This window comes from Chelonia mydas, chromosome 2 (assembly GCF_015237465.2).
Source record: "Chelonia mydas isolate rCheMyd1 chromosome 2, rCheMyd1.pri.v2, whole genome shotgun sequence".
NCBI classification, from domain to species: domain Eukaryota; kingdom Metazoa; phylum Chordata; order Testudines; family Cheloniidae; genus Chelonia; species Chelonia mydas.
In genome coordinates, this window is record NC_057850.1 from 234,495,863 (window position 1) to 234,518,934 (window position 23,072).

The 23,072-nt window shown below is 40.2% G+C and overlaps 1 protein-coding gene across 16 annotated transcripts in view; it reads right to left on the reverse strand.

The window, feature by feature from the left end:
• The window catches only part of PARD3 (par-3 family cell polarity regulator), a 645,228-nt gene that overhangs the window by 402,185 nt on the left and 219,971 nt on the right, over positions 1-23,072 (reverse strand). For all 16 annotated transcript variants that reach the window (XM_043541461.1, XM_043541458.1, XM_037890968.2 and 13 more), the window contains exon 3: positions 9,130-9,310. In XM_043541461.1, coding sequence (XP_043397396.1) covers positions 9,130-9,310 — 181 coding nt within the window. The remainder of the gene's footprint in view (positions 1-9,129; positions 9,311-23,072) is intronic.

Below are 23,072 nucleotides of genomic sequence, written 5' to 3' on the forward strand. Positions count from 1 at the left end.
GACTCAACAGCTCTGGTTATCAGTGCCACATGGTAAACTGACGTGGGTTGCACCCTGGCAGCGTCCCTCTATCCTGCTGACCTCGGTGTTGGCGATCGGCCTGTGTCGGTCTTCCTTTATTATTTCCTAGGCACCGGCAATGGTGAATGGTGCCTACAATCTCCCACCAATGCATCTTTCTTCGGCACCAGGGATGTTTGACAGAGCCAAGGTTCCTTAGACGCAGTCAAAGTGTCTCGCCTCGATGCCGGAGATGGGGCGCAGCACCGGGTGTCCTGAAGCAAAGCTGGGGCACTCCTTATCAAGGAGGTTACCAGGGTTCTCTAACTAATAACTGAAACTTAACTATTAAGTTCAATCAATTTAAGGAAGCAACCAATCAGGAAGAGGGTGTTGAGAAGGATGGGTTTGGAAAAGGAAAGTGCCAGCACTGTCATAGCCTTTCTGCAGCTTTGGTCAGGTACACACCCAATTTAAACTTTAAGATTAAAGTTAAATCAAGACACAGAGAGAGAGAGAGAGAGAGAGAGAAATCCACTGAGGAGTACTTGCAGAAGCAAGAACAAGTCGTAGTTCCAGCAACCATCACAGGTGGTAAGAAGGAACTGAGGGGGCCATAGGGCGGCAGGGGCCTTTATACCAGCACTATGAGAGTGTGACTCCAGACGGCACCAGAACTGATCCGGCAGATACCACTAAGGGAAAACTTAACACTGGCAGAGCTCGGGGCAAGTACACACCCTACATTGGAATGAGCATGAACAATCACTCGAAAAATCTAATTTTAATCTTAAAGTTCAAATTGGGTGTGTACATGGGAGTTCTGGCAATCTGAAACAGAGACCAACCTAACACTGGGCCAGCACTGTGTTAAATTGCAACACAAGGAATGTACATTATGGTCCTGAACTTCCTAAGCTGATAAAGACTGGGAGGAGTGCCATGCAAGAAAGAAGCACCTTGTAGTGATTTTAAATGATTTTACAGAGCTAGTCAGCATCGCTCTTGTTGAGTCTCACATCCAGAGTCAGCTGGAGCGACAGCTGTGATGAGCAGGCCTGAAGGCTGGGGCACTCAAAGCTGACAATGGAGAATCCCAGGGGCTCTGCTGACCCTTCCCCTGTAAAAGTAAAATCTGAGCAACAGCTCCTACTTAGCTGCCAAGAGCTACAGGTGTTTACAACAACATCCAGTGTGGTAAAAGAAAATCTCATCTTGGATCCTGGCAGGTACAGAAGTCTGAGAGCGATGCTCAGTTAACACTTGGGGGATTTTTAGTTCTTGCAGCAGAATGAAGGACATCTGAGCGCCCCCTCCACATCACTCTTTACGAGCTCACTTTCGCTGCCCTTGCACTCACTGCAATGATTGTTTCTGAGCAAATATAAATATATTTGAAATATTTAGGTCTACACATATAGGACCTGATCCAAATCTCATTGAAGTCAATAGAAAAATACCCTATTGACGTCAATGGTATGGATCTGGCCCATCGTTGTATTTCATTATTAATGTAGAAGGAACTGTCATCTTGATTTCATTTTAATCTTAAAGTTCAAATTGGGTGTGTACCTGACCAAAGCTGCAGAAAGGCTATGACAGTGCTGGGACCTTCCTTTTCCAAACCCATCCTCCCCCCCCCACCCCCCCCCGCCCCACCCCCGTTTCCTTGTGGGTTGCTTCCTTAATCCTTCACTATTTGGAACTGATGTGATTTCTAGATACAAAGCCAATCTCCAGCAGTGTAGGGGATTCAGAGAAAAGAAAACAAAAATGGAAGTGCAAAGCAATTTCTGATACTAAAAAGGAAATGAAAAAATAAATACACTCCAGAGAAGTAAATAAGAGATTTGTATCTAGTGCAGCAAAAAGAGAAGGAAGAATTTTATCTGCCAGGCTTTCTCGTTGACAAAACAATCCACAATATAGGTGTTTCCATGACATGTATTAATGAATTAAGCATCCAGACAGCTTGAATGGAAGAGGAAAGTGGAAGGGAATACTTATTTCCCATTTAAAGAAAAACTGGGTTTTTTCAGCAGAGCATGTGTACGGTTTGTTGAACCAAGTGACCTATTTCTATGATTATTTATTGCTTTTAATACACTGCTTAATGATATTCTCCCACTCTTATTCTTTGGAAAGATACATGAAAATAGTGTAAGTTATCCAACTGCATCATAGGGGGTCAACTCCACAACTCAGGGAAAGCCCAGCAGTTTTTGAGACCCAATTTGATAGCTGCCTTGGACTATTCTTTGTTGAGAAAGCAAGGATGGCTGCCATGAACAACTCCTCCCATCCCACATCTCTCCACTTTGCCGGCCTCCAGGGGAACGACATCTACAGCACTGCTCAAAAGCACCCGATGAAGAGTTCAATTGATTTTAGACATCTTTGGTATGGAGAAAAGAGGAAACAGTCAAAATGGGCAAAAAATGGCAGTGAGGAATTTTTTAAAATTTCAAAATGGCAGCATAGATTAACATGTGGGAAAGAGTGCCAGAATCACAATCCCATCTGAAGCAGCGAGAAAAAGGTAAGACTTGATAGAATACGACTAGAACTAATATACTGCAGTGCCTTCAATCCCTAAACACAGTAACTGATGCCAGGAAGGTGACAAGCTTCCAGGTGGATCTCGTGGCTGATGAAGAAGTCCCATAGACGGAGTGCCTCTTGACAGCGAGCCAACAAGCGCACTCCCCCTTGCTTGCTGATGTAGAACACCACAGCTGATGTGGTCCATCAGGATTCATACAACCTTGCCCAACAGGTGGGGCAAGAAGACTCCACACGCCAGCTGGATTGCTCAGAGCTCTTTGACGTTTATGTACAACTTCACCTCCTCCGGGGACCACATCCCCATGTGTCTGGAGGTTGCTGAGATGCACACACCAGCCAAGCTCCTAGGTGTCCGACATCAGCTCCGATGGAGTGACGGGGGTTGTCGAAAGGAACCCCTTCCAGGACTGTCCTGCGGTTGGTCCACCATTGCAGCAAGGTAAGTATTGCCTGGGGAACGGTAACCATCTTTTCCAAGGGGTCTCGGGACTGGGAATAGACCATCCACAGTCATTGTTGCAGGGACTGCATCCAGAGCCTCACATGCTGCCATGTGATCCAGCAGATGCAGTCTACCCTTGATGAGCCAGTAATCGAGGTACGGGTAGATCTGGATACCCGGGCGCCTGAGGTAAGCCACAACCACCGATATGCACTCAGTAAATACTCTCAGTACTGGGTGGGAGTATAAGTACTCATGCCCCTTGTTGGCACAACAGGTACTCATGCCCTCTTCCTTGGCCCCTTGCATTCGGCACTCTTAGAGATAAGGGCCAAGGAAGAGCGGGTCTGCCACAGGGCATTAGTGATTTTGTAAACCCCTTCATGAAGGGGTAGGGCCACCCTGGGAGACCGAAGGGGGCTGCAATGAGCCTGTCTCTCTAGTCCCGAGGTATGACAGCTTCGCGTGGGCAAGCGATGGCAAGACGTCTCTCTCAATGGGGAATGGTACCACTGAGGCAGGGACACACGCATAGGTCCCAGAGAAGGTTTTCCCCCCGCAAGACTGGGGTACCGCTGGAGCCGGTGTGGGCGGCACTGGGAGCACCAGGATCTCCTGAGCTGCTTGAATGGCTTCGGGCATCGACGGCACCCGAAGCTGGCTGGGGCCTGCACCGCAATCTGGAGTTGCAGGCAAGTACAAGATGGGCTGCACCGCTAGACTTGAGCTGGGGCCTGACTTCCTGAAGGGGGAGTTGAGCTGCCCAGCACAGGTCGTGGCTTGCCCCCAGCCCTCTCCTTTCCCTTACGGGAGGTAGGAGATCATCCCTTAACATTCTTCTTCAGCTTCATGACTGGAGTCGTGGAGGGAGACCAGTGCCGGCTCGTGGATGATGCCGGGGAGCACTGAGCGTGGAGGCCACGGTGCTTGGTGCGGAATCAGACTGCTGCTCCAGTGCCTGAGTGAGTGCCGACTCCATTAGTAGCACTCTTAGAGGGATGTCGCGCTCCTTCTTCGTCCTATGTTTAAAGGACTTGCAGATACAGCACTTGTCACTTATGTGCCCCTCACCTAAGCACCTTAGGCAGCTGGTATGCGGCTCACTGATGGGCATAGGCATGGGCATTTGCAGCGATCGCAGGGCTTAAAGCCTGGGGACTGGGGCATGCCCCGTCCCACAGCTGAGTCCCGTTCAGGACTAACAAAGAGTTGAGAACTACTACTAAGGCTTTAACTAAGAAACTACTAACTATATATAACTATTTTACACATTTTCAAAGTTTGCAAGAACAGAGAATGAAACAACGCTAGCTGAAGCAGCAGATGTTCCAGCACCGTCACTGGCGGCAAGAAGGAACTGAGGGTGGGGGGGAGCCGGCAGCGCCCCTTATGCTGCACCATGCGGGCGCCACTCCAGAGGGCACCAAAGTCGGTCCCTTATGGATACTGCTAAGGGGACAACGTCCGGCACCAATGCATGTGGCGAGCGCACACACCGACTATAGACTGGACATGAGTAAGCATTCGAAGAAGAAAGAAGTCTTATGAGTTGTTCCCTCAAGGTGGCATGGACCTGCCCGGTATACAAGGTAGCTTGGCTGACATTGCATAGGGAAAAAGAACACACTCGGATGGGTAAAAGAAGCCACCGCAAAGAGCAGAAAGTTCAAATAAGTATGTACAAAATATCTGAGAGTAAGACGATTGTTTCAATGATGTGTGGGGATGACAGGGCCTGGGAAGGCAGAGTCCTCTTTAGGCATGTCTACACTGCAGTTAAACACTCATGGCTGATCCACGTCAGCTGACTTGGGCTCGCGGGGCTCCCCCATCATGGGATCCCAAGACCCCAGGTTCCAGATTGAGCCCAAATGTCTACACTGCAATTTTACAGCCCAAGCCTACTGACACGGACCAGCTGCTGGTGTTTAATTGCACTGTAGACATACCCACTGAGGCTCTTGTGGAGCGGAAAAAATGGCAACAGGGAATGGCCCTGGAAGTGCATGCTCTTTAAAATTTCACTGGCTCACCAGGTCAATGTTCCATGCAGGTGGCCAGTCTGTAATGGTTAAGAAACCATCAATATGAATACACAAAAACTCCTCCTGAAAACTGAAAAAAGGGGGAGTTTTCTGACACACACAGTCATCTTAATGAATGCCACCGTGTCTTATGGACTAGTACTAAGAATAGCCAAGCATCAGGTGAGAAATTTTAGTACAGAGTGAAAAAGAATTCTTCTTTAGAATATAGGAGGATTTAAGGCACAATGTGCTTAAAAGGGTGCAATGTACTGCTAAACGTTTCACCGTAAAGATGATAGCACACAAAATGCAGTGTCATGAACCAAGTGATTACTTTCATTTTACTACTGTATTTTAATACTTCCTTCACTATATTGATTTTCAAATACAGCTAATATGGTGCGGGGGGGATTATTCCCTCTACTGTAGCTACTGAAATATTCAAAATGAACTTTGGAACACATTTTCACACCTGTTGGTTATTTAAGTAAACATAATTATAAATTAAAAATATAAATACAATATTTTAAAGGAGAACAATACAAAGTAAAGGACTAACAACATTGGAAGTAGCTTAAAAGGGAATTTATTTATGGTATTTAAATGCAGTACTGTGAAGCAAACAACTTGGTTCACAGACAGCGCACCCGCTGCTGAACTGTCACTGCCTGACATCCTGTCTTATCTGCCAAATTGCTCATTAGGTTTGGCAATTTTCACCTGCGCCTCCAGTTTATATTTCAGCAGGGAATAAACATCAGTCTGTTTTAACAGTCTTCTGCAGTGAGCTTCCAACCTCCTCTCAGAAGCAAACAGGCGCACGCAGATACAAAACACGTTGTGTTGTGTATGGTTATAAAAAAATTCAGCTCAACAACTGATGAAATACAGCAACAGGAAGTTTAGCTTACAATAAATAATAATAATACAAGGAGAATGGGCTAGAATAAGAAATGTAACTGTAGTAAGCACTTCTATGGATGGCTGATGCTTTCACAGTATTGCCCAGCATTATTCTCATTTTCACATTTAGCTGGAAAGATCCAATTTGAGCCACCCCCATATGTGCACAGTACATGGTTATGTGTTTGTGCCTGGGGAAGATGACAGTCCAGCTGGACCTTATCCATCTCACCTTTTTTTCCTTTCTGAGGGAGGATTGGTGGTGTGACTTATAAACAAAATGGGTAACATGGCAACCAGAACAAAGAGATGAAAATCTCAGCAGGCCCTTAATCCCCAGCGTAGACACTGCCTCAGAACAGAGACCACTATATACCACTTGCATCCAGGTGAACGGTAGAAGATGGGGACAGCAATACTTTGCAACTGAACCCCTGAGAAACACAGCCCAGCTTGTGGGCAAAAAAGCCCCAGAGATGTAAAACAAAATGTCGAAAATGCTATAAAACAATTGCAGCCAGAACACTGTTTTTCATCTGTTAGAAGTAAAATATTCACTGCCAACCCTGCAATTAACTAGAAAATTACAATAATTATAGCAATTTTGTATCCCATCTCCAATCCAATTAATAGATATATGACCTTGTCAACATATAATAATCAGGATCTGCATCTACCACAAAACTAGAAGGGTTTTATATACTGAATAGAAGTTACACAGTAAGAACATGATTATGTTAAATCCTGTAAATACCATTTGTATTCTATGCTTCCCTTCACAAGTTAAAAAGAAAATACAAGAGGCATATTATTTCTATTTTCAACATGTATTCAAATAAAATACTTGAAATAGGTATGTCTAATATCGGATAATGTTATTGGATTGGCTTCTATGCCATGGGCTGGAACTCTTTATAACACAAAATGCATCTCATTGTCATCATACAAAGAAATACATTCTAAAGAGTAAATGGAACATTTCTGATTGGTATTAACATATTTATGCCAAAATATTTCACCCATTTTATTTTTGCATGCGTTCACAAAAGCACTTCAAGATGCTACACTTCATAAGTGTTATAATAATACTTTGCCCTTGTCTAGCACCTTTTTATCATGGGATCTCAAAGCACTTTACAGTCACTGGGTATCCTTCAACATGTTTGTGAGCTACTTGTGTATCATCATATACATTTTATAGAATAATCAACTGAAGTGGAGTGCCTTGTCCAATGTGTCACAGTAGCCTTGATACAATAATCATTGTGTAGATGCCCTGGAATACTAACAACACTCAGCGGCGTGCACAATGGGGGGACATGAACGTAGTCGTCAGAGGCACAGAACCTCTCTGACCCAGGACCACCAAAGCAGGAAAGACTGAGTTCCTGCCAGGTCAGGGTGAAAGGAGGGAAGATCGAGCTTGGGCCCAGGGCCCGGTTGAGGGAGGAAAGATCGAGCTCCTGCTGGGGCTGGGTCCAGGTGGAGGGAGTGAAGGTTGAGCTCCTCCTGAGACCAGGTGGGGAGCAGGGGCAGTGAGCTCCTCCCGGGCTGGTTGTGGAGGGGGGGCAGTGAGTTCCTGGGGGGCATGTGCCCCACAAAATAGGACAAATTTAAATTCCTGAGCACGCCCCTGAAAACACACCATACACCCACCCTAAGGGGGCATCAACACAGAAAACATTCATTAATGTTTGCCTACAGTTGGGAACTCCAGAGGACACTGCTACTTGCAGGGCTCAGGCCAACAACTGGGGTGTGCATTTGGCAATGCTACATTTCCATTGAATAGATGCAAAGTCAGTCAGTAGTACAGCTGGGAGTAAAACACAAGTACACATATTTCTCCTTTAGCCACTTGACCATACTCCTTCCCTAAGCTATTTTCGGTTATTTACGGAAGCTTAAGTGTATTTTAAAAGAGCTGCACCACAATTCCAACTAGTGAGACTGCAGCTTACTTTAAAATGTTATTCCCACATACTTGATACAGACAACTCTTACAGATAAATCCTTTAGAAAAAAATCCTAATAGAAAAAAAAAAAACTTTTCTAGAGGTTTTTTTAAAATCAATTTTATGAAAAAAAATTATATTTTGCTTAAAATTTTACATGATAGTTGAAAAAACCAATGAAAAAATATTCTCTGTTGATTTACACAGAGTTTTTAAAAGGTATTTCTTCTTTTAAAAAAAGCCATTCCATTTTTATAGACATCTATGTGCTTTATTAATATTGAATTCTACATGAGTTTTCCACAAGGGAATCTCTACATTATATATCAGATGTCTAAGTAAGATGAAGTATAACCCTTGTGCAAACTATTTCGAGTTAAGTAATATTCCCAACATTTTCCCTGCACACAGATTAGGAGGACGAATGTAAATTAAATAAATAAATGGGTGGGGGGGTGGGGGGGGCAGAATGCTGGTGGCTCCTGGGGAGGGTATATTAATTACCATTTTTCTAGTTTTTTTTTTTTTTCATTTTTTTGTGTTATAACTTAAGACTAAGCCAACACCCAAAAAAAGGAGAGCCCCCAAATTTTTACTGTTTATAATATAATAGTGCACAGAGACCCCAATAGGATCATGGCCACATTGTGCTAATTGCTGTACAAACATAAAGATAAATGTAGTTCCTGCCTCATTGCGTTTCCAGTCTTGAACACATAACACTCCCAGTTTTGAAATAAACAAAATAAAAGACTTTTCCTGACTGTTTATAAAAAGAGGATTTTACTATATGCATCACCAGGTGTTTCATCTGAAGGGTGGTAAGAGTAACATACCTGCCTTCCCAGATTTGGGGGAGAGTGCACCTACTGCTGTTTATAGTTCCTTTTTACCCCTTTCATCTTCACTATATAAATCAAAACTGGCAAACTGGAAACTACACACACAGCAACTTCACTTGGAGATTTTGCTGTAATTTTCTGTGTTTATGCAATTTAAAACTGGAGAGAGACAAAAAGAGCTTATTGCTGTTTAAAGGCGCCTATATCCAATTTATTAAAATGGAGAGGTTTATTTGCTTGCATGCACCAAACATTTACCCAGATTCTGAACTTTAATCAGCTTTTGATCAGGACAGATAATGAATCTTATTCCCAACTGCAGTAACGGATAACAGAAGCTGGCATCCTCGTAAATTAAGATGAAATGTGCAGAGGCAATGAGAGTTTTTACTTACTTGCACGAAGAACTGAAGGTGTGACCTCAATTTCACTTGTTGCTTGATAAGGCTGAAAGGCTGACACAGAGTTGGAGCCAAGTTCACTGCCAAAAATCTCTGGACTCTGAGTGCCCGTCGAGCTAGCGCTGGTGCCATCACCTCCATGATGTGGATCTTGTTCATCAAATATGGCTACGAGCTGTGAAAGCCAATGTAATCTATTGTTAAAAAGACAGCAACATAAATGTGCCATTGTAAATCAGCACTACATTATCCCTTCTTTAACCACCTAAATAGGTGAGGGCCAAGTCCCTCCATGGGTTGTCCTCGTACCTACCAGTGGCAAGTCCACCAGGAATGTGGTACAGTCACACAGGCTCAGTGCCAAATAATACACCCCATAAAATGAGCAGGACTGGGCTGAGAAAGGAAAGTCTGACCAGGATGGAGTCACATCTGTAAAAAAAAAAGGTTCCTTTCTCTGGCAACCCCCTGGGAGATGCCTTTGGCCCTATCTTGCAGCGAATAAATCAGCAACACCTCTTGTAGATGCAAAGGGGCACAATTTGTACTCTCCTGTACCCAGAGGGTGGAATGTGCCCTGAAAGTATAATGGTAAGTAACAACAGACAGCATTATTAAATAAATGTGTCTGATGAGAAAGTATACACATCAAGAAATGCTAGTGTATGTACTGAAGGATATGGAATGTATGGAGCCATCCTAAAATGTTTTAATTGTTATTAAATACTGCACATTATGTATTTTAATACAATATGAGTAGTGTGCATCTCCAGCAGAATTTCATTAACCAACTCTCCAGAGATACTTCTGTCTTTGCACGAAGGAGGATTTCCAAAGGTTGGCATAAAAAATAAAAACAGTTGCATTTAGAGCTTGATAAAGATTTATACAAGTCACTTTAATTAAAGGGAGACAAATTCCCTAAATCTATTCTCACTGCAACAGAGAAAAAAAATTATATATTTAAATGAGTGTTAGATATTTTTCCATAAGAAATACGTGCCAACATTTATTTGGAATGAAAATTATCTATCCAGTTTTGTCAGCTTCAGTGAACCATTTTAAAAACAAAAGGCGGGTTCCAGATGAACTCAAGTTTAAAGCTGAGAACTTCGAGGAGGAAGATTATGTTGTTTACCAGTACTCTCGTGCAACTCTAAACTGCTCTGTAATGCAACATCTAACAAGCACTTCCAAGAAAGTATTGCCTCCGACTGTCCAAGCTAGAGGTTAAAGGGGGACAGACAACATAAAATCAGATTTCTCTTTGAAAACTGTTTATCTACTATTATTCTAAGACCTAAAATTACCACAATCAAAAGAGATTATAAAAAATATGTATTTTCTTTAGTTTTTCCGGTTTGTTTTGTTTGTGAATGGACATCATTTGCACAGTTAGTTTCATTGTTGTTTGTGTGGTACCTTGTTAAAACAGGGGCAAGAAAAATACTTACAGACATTAGAATATGTGATTTTGAAACCAGAAAACTTGGGATCTCAAGATATCTGAAACAACTTTTAACACTTTTTTTTTAAATGACTAGATTTAAAGGTTGTCAATGTCCCTTTAACTGTTGCAGAGGAAGAAAATCTCTCAGGCACATCCAATGTGTCCCTCACTACAGTATCTAGCGTCATGGGCAAAAGAGTAAGAATGACGTGGTGGGTAGAAGCTCAGTACTTTTTCCAGGTGAATTTGAAAGGCAGGGACCAAAATAAGAACGAAACTAGCAGACAACTAATATATTTCTCTTTCTCAATTCATGAAATCACACACAAAATATGTCTTCCCTTCACACCAAAGGTATATGAGGGCTGCAGAGAGGTTTCCTCTTCAAATTGTTACTTGGACTGTCAATTAATCACAGTTAACTCACATGATTAACACAAAAAAATTAATCCTGATTAAGCACAGTTTTAATCGCACTGTTAAACAGTAGAATACCAATTGAAATTTATTAAATATTTTTGGATGTTTTTCTGCATTTTTAAATATATCGGTTTCAATTACAACACAGAATACAAAGTGTACAGTGCTCACTTTATATTTTTATTACAAATATTTGCACTGTAAAAATGATAAAAGAAATCGTATTTTTCTATTCACCTCCCACAAGTACTATAGTGCGATCTATCATGAAAGTGCAACTTCAAAAAGAAATTTTTTTTACATTACTTTGTTTTTGAGTTCAGTTATGTATATCTTTACAGCCTACAAGTCCACCCAGTCCTACTTCTTGTTCAGCCAATCACTAAGAGAAACAAGTCTGTTTACATTTACAGGAGATAATGCTGGCCCCTTCTTATTTGCAATGTCACCTGAAAGTGAGAACAGGTATTTGCATGGTACTTTTCTAGCTGGCATTGCAAGGTATTTATGTGCCAGATATGCTAAACATTCATATGCCCCTTCATGCTTTGGCCACCATTCCAGAGGACATGCTTCCATGCTGATGATGCTCATTAAAAAAATAATGCTATAATTACTTAGTGACTGAACTCCTTGTGGGGGAATTGTATGTCTCCTGCTCTGTTCTACCCACATTCTGCCATACATTTCATGTTATAGCAGTCTCGGATGATGACCCAGCATATGTTGTTCCTTTTAAGAACACTTTCACAGCAGATTCGATAAAATGCAAAGAAGATACCAACGTGAAATTTCTAAAGATAACTACAGCACTCGACCCAAGGTTTAAGAATCTGAAGTGCCTTCTAAAATCTGAGCGGGATGAGGTGTGGGGCATGCTTTCAGAAGTCTTAAAAGAGCAACAATCTGATGTGGAAACTACAGAACCTGAACCATCAAAAAAGAAAATCAATCTTCTGCAGGTGGCACCTGACTCAGATGATGAAAATGAACATGCATCAGTCTGCAGTGCTTTGGATCGTTATCAAGCAGAACCCATCATCAGCATGGATACATGTCCTCTGGAACGGTGGTTGAAGCATGAACGGACATATGAATCTTTAGCGCATCTGGCACGCAAATATCTGTTGCATAAATTCTTGCGATGCCAGCTACAACAGTGCCATGTGAACCCCTGTTCTCACTTTCAGGTGACATTGTAAACCATTAGCGGGCAGTATAATGTCCTGCAAATGTAAACAAACTTGTTGAGCGATTGGCTGAACAAGTAGGAGGACTGATTGGACTTGTAGTCTCTAAAGATCTACATTGTTTTGTTTTTGAATGTTGGTTTTTTTGTACATAATTCTACGTTTGGAAGTTCAACTTTCATGATAAAGAGATTGCACTGCAGTACTTTTATTAGGTGAACTGAAAAATACTATTTCTTTTGTTTTTTATAGTGCAAATATTTGTAATTAGAAATAAATAGAAAGTGAGCACTGTACACTTTGTATTCTCTGTTGTAACTGAAATCAATATATTTGAAAATGTAGAAAACATCCAAAAATATTTAAATAAGTGGTATTCTATTATTGTTTACCAGTGTGATTAATCGTGATTAATGTTTTAAATCATGCAAATAATCACGATTAATTTTTAATCGCTTCACAGCCCTAATTATTACTAAGACTTCAGTATCTTCATAAATATACCAAAAAGCACATTTTTAGTACTCTGTGAAGCATCATAACTAATGGAAACTGATACTTGTAAGCACGTTTTGTGATTTTTATCCTCAATGTTATTTACTTATTTTTAGCTGATACACGAATTTACAAAATTCAGTAATTCACAATGGCTCAACCTGGGAGTGTAAATTTGCAGGCTTCTATTGACTATGACACTGAGGAGTGGGAAGAATAGTCTTACAGCATCAGGACATGAAAAATACATTTAAAAATTTCTCGAAGGGACACAAACTGTTTTTTCCCCTACAGAATGTGTATAAAACTGTGTCCCAAAATTACATTTTGTTCCTTTGAAGCTAGCTGACAAATGTTCTTCGATTTCTGGCATGACAATACCTTTTACTGTAAGTTGCCTCCAGGTTTCTCTGTATTCCAACTAGTCAGTCTGTAACCTAAAGACTATACTAACTGTACAAGCCCTGAAAATTAGCATTTCCCATTTCAAGTTTCCCCTTTGGTCCCCGCACATCTCAGCAGTTATTCACCAATTCTGACAGCACCAAACTTCCTTCATAAGGTTTCAATTCCACTGAAAAATACATCGAGTTATAACATTTCTACACACTACTGGGAAAAAAATATAAGCCATATTCCAGTTCTGAGATCCTGATAACTTCATTTTCTTATTCTACAGTAATGGTTTGTGGTTCAACACATCAGGCTTACCCTGCTGCAGCATTTTGTACATTTACTGTAGAACACATTAGTAATTTTATAAGATTATCATCAATATCATGCTCTCTAATGATAGTCTAGAAAGTCTTCAGCTCCAGGGGACTTGCAATGAGTGGATTCAGACTTTCCAAAACTAATGTTAGGGCAATGGTGAAGTTGTAGGAGCACAGATTGGAAGAGATGTGCTCCGTTAAACCAATGAGCTCCTCTTACATTTGTCCACTCCTGAGCAACTGTTTTTCCATGAAAAACACTCTTGACAAACAACCAGCTCAATGCTATCTTCAAGAAAGCTGTACCATTCATCAGACTTCACACACCTAGGGCTTCAGGACCTATTCATTAAGGATGGAGAAACCATTTTTGTGGCCATGAATCCCCAGTATGCACAACAATAATTTAACCTGTGTACTCTGGGAACCCATCCTTTCATTACATGTTTATATATATTAGATGTACAGATGTCCTGCAAGAAGCAGCCTGGGATGCCAGCTACACTTTGAGGCCAAACATGCATTATTCATCTGACACAGCATCTGGGAAAGATTACAAGACCAGCTTTTTATCAGCCCTATCTACAATGGTAAAAGTGTGGAATCATGACAGGCTTTTACTGTCCTGCAGAAAAAAGAAGATGGAGAATGAAGAGGAGCTTCTTTTCTTAGACATCACCACCTAGGAACATGCTTCAAAATTCTGTTGCATAAATTCTGAGAAGACATCATCATTAACTTTTCTAAGAAAGAATTTAACAGAATTGGCTAATAATTTTGCAGGGCGGAGGCTGTTAACAAAACACTGTGCAATAACTTTCTGGAGCTTTTTGGGGCCAATGGCAACTTCTGATAGTTCAACATCAGGGCAACCATCTCTCTGTTGGACTTCCAGTTCTGGACCATATTGCTCCTCATTAACTCTGAGAAAAAGATCATGCAAGCAGCTTCTGTCCTTATGGCTGGAGCCCCACGAGCCTGAGTCAGCTTGCATGGGTCAACTACAGGTTTTTCTTTGCAGTGTAGACATACTCTTAGGCTCCTTTGTAAACCCCAGCCCACAGGTGGGACATTACAACCAGGCAGAGCTCAAGTTCTTCCCCAGGTCTTCCTGATTCCCTGAGAGGTGAAGAGCGAAGTTCCTGATTAGTGGCATGAATTAGACCTAATCACTCAGGGTTTGCAGGGCACAGTGACTGAACTCTTGGACCACTCTATCAATGAACTGATGAACTGACAGACAGGAATGAAATCTGGCACCAAGAAACCACTGGGTTATCACCATCTCTAATTTAGCTAAGTGACGGTCTTAACTCAGGTTGACGTGTGTATTGCAAATTACACTATGGAAACAGCAATGGGTAAATTTTAAATATTAAGCCAGATCCTCAGCTGGTGTAAACTAGCATTGCTCCATTAAAGTCAAAGGCGCATCTCCAACTTACAGCAGCTAAGAATCTGTCTCATGGTTTGTGCATATGTCGGTGTGCATATATATTTGTTTCAACTGTTGTCTTATTAACAGCACTTTTAAATCTACAACCAAATATTCTAAAATCAGATTGTATCATGAACAAATCTTTCAATTCCAGTAACAGAAATATTCTGCTGGTCAAATAACTGTAGATTTTTTTAAACTAAAACCTAAGAGCTAAATACAGAAATCCAAGTAATTTAATGTTGAATTACAGACAATGTAATATTTTAGAAAAGCAAGGTGTTGGCACATATATAATTGGATTCCATGTAATGCTCAAAAAGCATTTAAATAAAGATCATCGCATTTTAAAAATAGCTATCAGAGTTCAGTACACAGTGAAGGCCTAATTGGTGAGCAAAATAATGAGGATGGGCTATTCTGCCCATCGTTCCCTTTTAAGGTCCTCAAAAGAAAAGACTTCTGGGAGAAAAACGCCAGAAAAAAAAAGATGTCTGCCAACAACCACTGCAGTGAGCTTCAGCATCCTGGCTGCCATCCCCACCATCTTCTCGGACACAATCTACTGTGATTCCATCAGGCCTTTATCACCCTAATCCTCAGAGATGTCACGGCCACACTGGCACAAAGAGAGAGATCCAGTTGACATTGCCACTTCACCTGCTTTTGTTAAATCCCAACCATCACCTTATTTTTCCCTCTATCTTATCCCTCTCCTTTTTTCTTATGTCGACTAAGAGTCTGGCTTAGCCAGCCATGAGGATATATTTTGCAATACTTCTGTAAACCTATGACCAGAGAGGCAGAAAAAAAAAATGCCCTAAATAGCCTGATATTAGTACAAGTTTGCCAGGTCCCAAAGAGGCTAATAAAACCATGTGCTGGTCCTGTTTTTCCCCAACAGTGAGATTGCAAGTGAAAGTCAACACAGAGACAGAAGCTGCATTTTCTGCCTTTGTTGTTCTTTTCTTTCCCTTTGTGAGTGTGCATGTCATTACAAAACAGGACTGGACGTTAACAACCACCACAGCTTCAGCCTATTTCAAATAACCTCTTCTTCTCTCCAAAAGGGCAATTATTACCATCTAAGAGACTGTCAAACAACGAGCGAGAAGGTGGGTGAGGCAATCTTTTAATGGACTAACTTCTGCTGGAGAGAGAGATGTGCTTTCAAGTTTACACAGCGATAATATGTCACATTTCAAATGCTTCGCTTCCCTATTTTCTGTATCTTTAATAAAAATATTTTTAATGATGTGTTTGCCATGAAATTAAGCAAGCTAAGGTCTCTGTCTACCAAACCATGAACCTTATTTAACACTGTTTAATGTTGGACAGGGGCATGGTCACGTTAACACCATTGGGACTCTTTCAGAGCATGTATTCCATTGAAATTTATATAAGAGAACTCATGTTAGTTGCTTATCTACTATGACCAGTAAGTCGCCTTCAGAATCACTGCTTTCCAGGATACAGTCCCCCATTCTGTAGGTATGGCCTTCATTCATTGTTTCTAGATGTATAACTTATCGTTTGGCTGTATTAAAATGCATTTTGTTTGAATTGGCCGAGCATACCAAGCAATCCAAATCTCTCTGTATGACAACCCATTCTTTTCATTATTTACTATCCTGTCAATCTTTGTGTCACCCACAAGTTTTATCAGCAATTATTTTATTGTTACTTCCAGATCATTGATAAAAATTGTTGAATTGTGTCAGACCTAATACCAATCCCTATGGAACCCCACTAGAAACACCCCATTCAATGATTATTCCCCTCACATAACTACTTTTTGAGATAAACAACTTTTAATCCATTTAACGTGTGCTTTATTAATACAGTGTAGTGGTAATATTTTAATTAGAACGTTGGACGAACTAAGTCAAATGCCGTGTTACCTTTAAACAACCAAATTTCTCACCAAAGCAATGCAATCAGGTTTCTCTGACAAGACCTATATTCCTTATGACCATGTTGACTGATGATATTAATATTCCTGTTTTTTAATCCTTATCAATTAAGTCCCATATCAGCTTTTCCATTATTTTGCCCAGGACTAAAGTCAAGCTAACTATAGTTGCCTGGATCATCTCACTTGCCCCCCCCCCCTTTTTTTTTTTTTTTTTTTAATATTGGCACATTAGCCCTCTGTCTTCTGGAAATTTCCTGGTATTAAATTTCAAAATGTATTAAAAATTATCATCAGCAGGACAGAGATCTCCTCCTTTAGCACTCCTAGGCACAAGTTACCTAAGTCTTCTGATTTTAAAATGTTTGTCTCTAGAAGATATAGTTTAATGTCTTCCTCAGTTGCTAAAGGACTGAAAAGTACTTCAACATCCTCACGTGATACAAGCATATCATCCTTTCTTACCACATAAGGAATTACTTAACTCCTGAACCACAATGGGCTTTTTGCTAAAGTTGTCCTCTTAACTCTGTTTTTTTGTCCATCTTACAAATTTTTTTTAAAGAGTTTCCAATTGCCATTCCCACGTTTCTATCTACATTTTTCCACCCCAGTCAATTTTTCTCATCATAGATTACCAGGGTTGGAAGAGACCTCAGGAGGTCATCTAGTCCAACCCCCAGCTCAAAGCAGGGCCAATCCCCAATTTTTGCCCCAGATCCCTAAATGGCCCCCTCAAGGATTGAACTCACAACCCTGGGTTTAGCAGGCCAATGCTCAAACCACTGGGCTATCCCTCCAGTTTCCTCAGCTTTGGGAAATTAGCCCTTTTGAAGCACCAAGCACCAGATATTTCTGGTTGGATTGTCCTCTGTTTGTCTGTATTAAACATAATCAAGTCATGATCGCTAATCCCTAGGCAACCATCAACTTTCAGTCCAGTGATTAATTCATCTTTATTCATCACAATGAGGTCTAAAATAGAGTTCTCATGTTGGGTACAATACCTTTTGTGTTAGAAAATTACCATCTATAGTTTGGGGAGGTGTGCACGCGCATGTGTGCCTTTTTTTAAGAAACACTAATGATTTACTTCTGCTGCATGAGATCTCCAGCATGTCTCTCCCAAACTGAAGTCCTCCACACCACCACCCATTCTTCCCACACTTTACAGATAGGTGCTTAAAGAGTAACTCATGCTGTTCTCTGATCTGATTCGGTGGCCTATAACCAACCCACTACCATCAGTAACCCCCTCCCAACCAGGCTTTTTAGTTATCATATTAATCCATATGTATGCAAGATCCTGTGGTTCTGAATTAGCAATAACTCTAAAACAAGTAATGTTGTCTTTAATGTACAGTGCCACCCCGCAACTCTTTTACTCACTCTGCCTTTCCTAGATAGGTTATAACCAGTGACTTTAACATTCCAATCATGCAAATCTCCCACCAGGTTTCAGTAATGCCATTTATATCATACTACTTCTTGTTGATGCAAATTTCCAATTTCTCTTGATTGTTACCTAGACTCCTAGCATTGGTATATAAACAACTTTAAAACTTCTCTTCACATATTTTGCCACATTGGCTCAATTTGTTCACATTTGACTTCTTAGCACCATCTCCTGGCATTGCTAGTTTAATGCTATCTTGCTGTTCCAGCTAGTCTCCAACCAAGAAGATTAGCCACCTACAAGTGAGACACAAGCCATCCTGTTTGTACAGCCCCTCTTCCACTGGAATGTGGCCCAGTGTTCCATGAAAGCAAAACCTGCAGCTTTACAACAGATGCACAGCCAATGGCTCCCCTCCAGTATTTCTACCATGTACCTTCTGTCGCTCATGGACCAGAAGGATTTCTGTGAAGGTAACTGGGGCTTGCCTCTTCTTCAGTTCTCTTTCTAAAGACTTCTATAAACTGTGTGGTTTCACATGATGCCATGTCATTGGTTTCAATATGTATTATCACTTCACAGGCAACTTCATAATCCCATCCAACCTTTCAGTAATATCCTGCATCTTTGCTGGGTTGAATGCCTCCTCATTCTCTTTGGCCTCTTGCTCCCAATCGCCAGTTGCTCTTTTAGTTTCTACTTTCTCTCTCTCATTGTTTCTCTCTCCCCTTGTGGGGTCTGCAGTAACAATCTCCAAATCTGTTTGCCCAAGAAGTCTTCATCTTCTCAGATGCTATACAGCATTGAAACTTGCACTTATAAACCATATATCTTCTCCAGTATAGCCACCAGCTTGCATTTCATTTACCAGAAATATCTTCCGTCTTCCTGCAGAAAGGTAAACAGCACATCTAAGGCAGGTCACAGCAGTTGTTCCCTCATCATCCATATCCGCTATCTGGTATAGAGCCATACCTAAATGGAAGAACCTCACTCCCTCAAAAATTCCTGTTCACCCACTCAGGAGTTCACCTCGCATCTTGCTGGTTAGCTCTATCCCCTCAATGACAGGGAGGAATTACTCACTCAGATATTAATCAAACATACGTGTATTAATACAGTACTGTTTTCAATATCTTGATAATGTCAGCATTCTTTAAAGACAGAGGAAACCAACAGGGAAAGCTAGAATATCTGAAAGATACACTGACAAGCACAAAGATACCATGAGTCCAAGAACACAAGTTTCTGAGACCGCTTGAGAGTTATGCAGTGTCCTCAACTCCCAGTGGAGTCAGTGGAAAGTGGCAGTGCCCAACACCTTTCAGCTTGTATTCATCACCTGCTGGGATTTATGCTTATTTATGCTTAGGTCCAGGGGAAAATTTGGACCTTGGAGAGAGAGATTTTGATCCTGTCCCATATCAGATTCTGAAATCTAAGGGATCCTGTGAAAAGTATTCATCCAAACCAGGAACGTTTTGATGAGTAATTTCCTTAAAAATCACTGACAAAGAGCTGCTGCAAGGACTATCTAATAAGCAATAAGCAAACCTCTCTTTCTGCATGTGCCTCCTAGCTACTTGCCTGATCTACTAATGTGGGAGAGTTCAATGACTGAGAGCCTTGATATGTACCCATTGTAGTACGTGTGCAGAAAGCCTGAGGGGAAAAAAGCTGTAGACGTATGACAGCAGATCCACACAAGAGGATCACTGGCATTCTTTCCTAATGAGACACCTTTTTCAGACAGTTATGCAGTTGTAAGCAAGTCTCTACTATGAGTCGGAAAAGCAATCCCTTCACTGCGTGTATGAATTACCTAGTCAGACTGGAATAGGAGAGAAACAGATTTTTGTAATTATTTAAATAAGAATAGGGCAGAATTGGTGATACTGTGTAAGCAAAGCATTCTTCATACCATGAAAAAGTTTCTAAGATACTGGTCTAAAAAGTAACTATTTAATAGGATAAAATATTAATTACAACTATTGGTACTTCAGATACCAAAAATCATAAATTAAAATTTGAGGATAATCAAGTTTTGCATTATCTGTGAATGACAAATGTAGAATGAACATAGGAGCAATATGAAATTTAGGTGTGTGTTTAATGAGATAGTAACCAATTATTATTTAGACACTAAAAAAAGTAACTATAAAATCAATTTGTAAGCTTTCTGATGACTGAACTGACTTTAATGGTACAGTGACAGTCCTAAATACTTAATCATTCTTTGAGTCTCCTCCGTGCTTCATTAAAAACCCATTCAAATATAACTACTGTTTCAATGGACCGGTAAGAGTAAAAATACAGCAAAAAAAAAAAGTGACATTTTAGCCAATGATGCTTTATTGCCCCTAAACCTACAAAAATTAATCAAATGGCAAAAAGCAGAAGCATCTAAGAGACATTCTAGGTAATGTTTATACTACATACATACACACAACTAAAGGGAATTCTAATACTTTGAAAGGAAAGGCTCAATTTAAATTTCAAACAAATTACTACACAAAAAAAAAAAAAGCACTTAGTATCTTCAACAAAGAATCAGCTTTTACCTATCCTATTTCCTCAATGTCAAGTTTCCATGAAGTCACAAAGACTATGCTGGATAACACTGAAAATGCCATTGTAATGCAATGCTAATCCCAACACTATTTCACATACTTTAATTTGAATTCTTAGAGTTCAAATGAAAATTTGGACAATACAAAATATAGAGTATGAGAATCATATTTTCAAGTCCAACTTCTCCCATTAGATGGTCACTTCATATTAGTATTTTTGTGCATTACACACAAGAAATTTAAACAAAGTGGTACTCAAAAACTATGATGCACATTAATTCTCCAAAAGGAAAACCCTTCGGAGGTCTAACTATAAGTCATTCCTACTCCTACTGGCTAGATACACAAATGCCCTCTGAAGATACAAATAACTTTGTCTACTAGCCTTTGTGATTCACTTGCAAATCTGTATCTCATCTTGTTCTCAGGGGCCTCGCTACTTTGCAGATTGTCAGAGTAAGACCCTTAGGCCCTTTGTATTATTTTAAATCTCAGAACATGAGTTTAAAGTAAAATATGTTTAATATTAGATTTAGCATTGCTTTTGATGTTTATGTGGATATTTATTTCTTCTAGTGTATTTCATTAGGACAAATTAGAGGAGCACTATCAAACACAATCTACTCTGCTTCCAAAATCAGAGTTAAAAGTAGTTTCAGGTACCATACTTGCCTCTAAATCCTCCAGCCAGTTTTGTGGATTTAAAACCATATTTTCTGGATTTTTACAATGTTTTTCCCTTCCCAGGTCCTCTGTGAAGGACTAAAACCAACAGATAAAAAAGATGCAAAAGTAAAACTGCAAAAACAGAGAAAAGTTTTTTTTTTTTTAAATCACTCATCTCTTTCCATTTTAGTTTGCCTTAGATGTTACTTGTAACAATAAATTTGGAGAGAAGTTTGCTCTTTAATTAATGATGTCCCTTTAAATGGAGTCAAAAGGCTCAATTCCATAGCACTTGATGCATGGTGCTCCCCCTGAAAAGAGTGGGAATTCAATGCACCAAATGGCTAGAGTTCTGCGTTCAAAGCTCCAATGCTAATGTTATGATTTTAATTGGTGGGAGTTCTTGTTGGATCTCACTTTGGAAACAAACAGAGTATAATGCTATACTTGTTATTTTCCTCATCTTCATCAAATACAAACGAGTCTGTGACTAAAGCTACTCGTTTTGTAAAAGCAGCCCCCTTTGTTTGAGACTCAGGACATACTTTGAAGAATAACCATATTATGCAACACACAACAGTGTGTGACCAATTAATTTTTAAAAAGAGAAAGAGAACAAACGTCATGGTTCTAGAGAGGCACTGGGAGAGAGGTACAATATATGATGAGGGAGCTTTGCTTGGAAAGACAAACAGGTACACTTCCAAACTGTGTGAATAACCAGATTTCATCTCTCTCACACTTGCTCCCTTAGCACAAACGAAAGTATGTAATCCACACTGGGGGCAAAGCTGTTAATATCACTTTGCAAGCAATGTATATCTTTAGAGTGCTCTATAAAATGCTGTCTCCTTTTAAGAGGGCAGGCTTCTAAAAGGGGCCCTGATAGCTGAATAGAGGAGAGTGGAGAACAGCGAATGTGGGTGTGAGGTGACTCTCTGCAGGTCAGCAGCTTTTCAAGTAAAAAATGTGGGTCACACAGGAGCTCTGTATTTTACCTTTGACATGGGTCGCCAGTTAAGCAGTGACGCTATGCAGTAAGTAATTCAGACAGTGGGGTTATTAGAGGGGCTGGTGTCACACTGCAAGATATATTGTTCAAATAAAGATATATTAAATCTAACGGTTGTCTCATCTGTCATTTTGAGCTGCAGCCCTTAAACACAAAGAGAAAATGGCTATCACAGCCTCCCAAGTACAAAGGCTATCCATTCTTCTATATTACTGGATTAAAACAACATTAAAAATCTAAGATTTTAATTTGAGCCAAAGTACAAAAAGTATCCAGCTAACTAAAAGCACAAGCCAACATTTGCAACATATTGAAGTTCAAGGAAATAGATTTTGTAAAATATAACTGCTAATTTTATAGAAAGTATGCTGTTCAGTTTAATTTGCATGCAAAAGCCAAGAGAATGTGATTAAAAATACCCATCTAGAGACAGAGATGAAAAACTTCAAACATTTTCTGATTCCTTTCTGTTCCACTCATTAATTTCAATACCTTACTACAACAAAGGAATAGATAACACTTGTCCTTGACATTAGCTTAAATTATCTTTGGTGTACAATACAATACCTCTTAAATTAAACTTATTTTAAATCACCTGCCAAGGTTGATTCACAAGGTAAAACTCGATCATAAAATTCTGTCTAACTACCCTTTGCCTTTATTATAACCTATTTA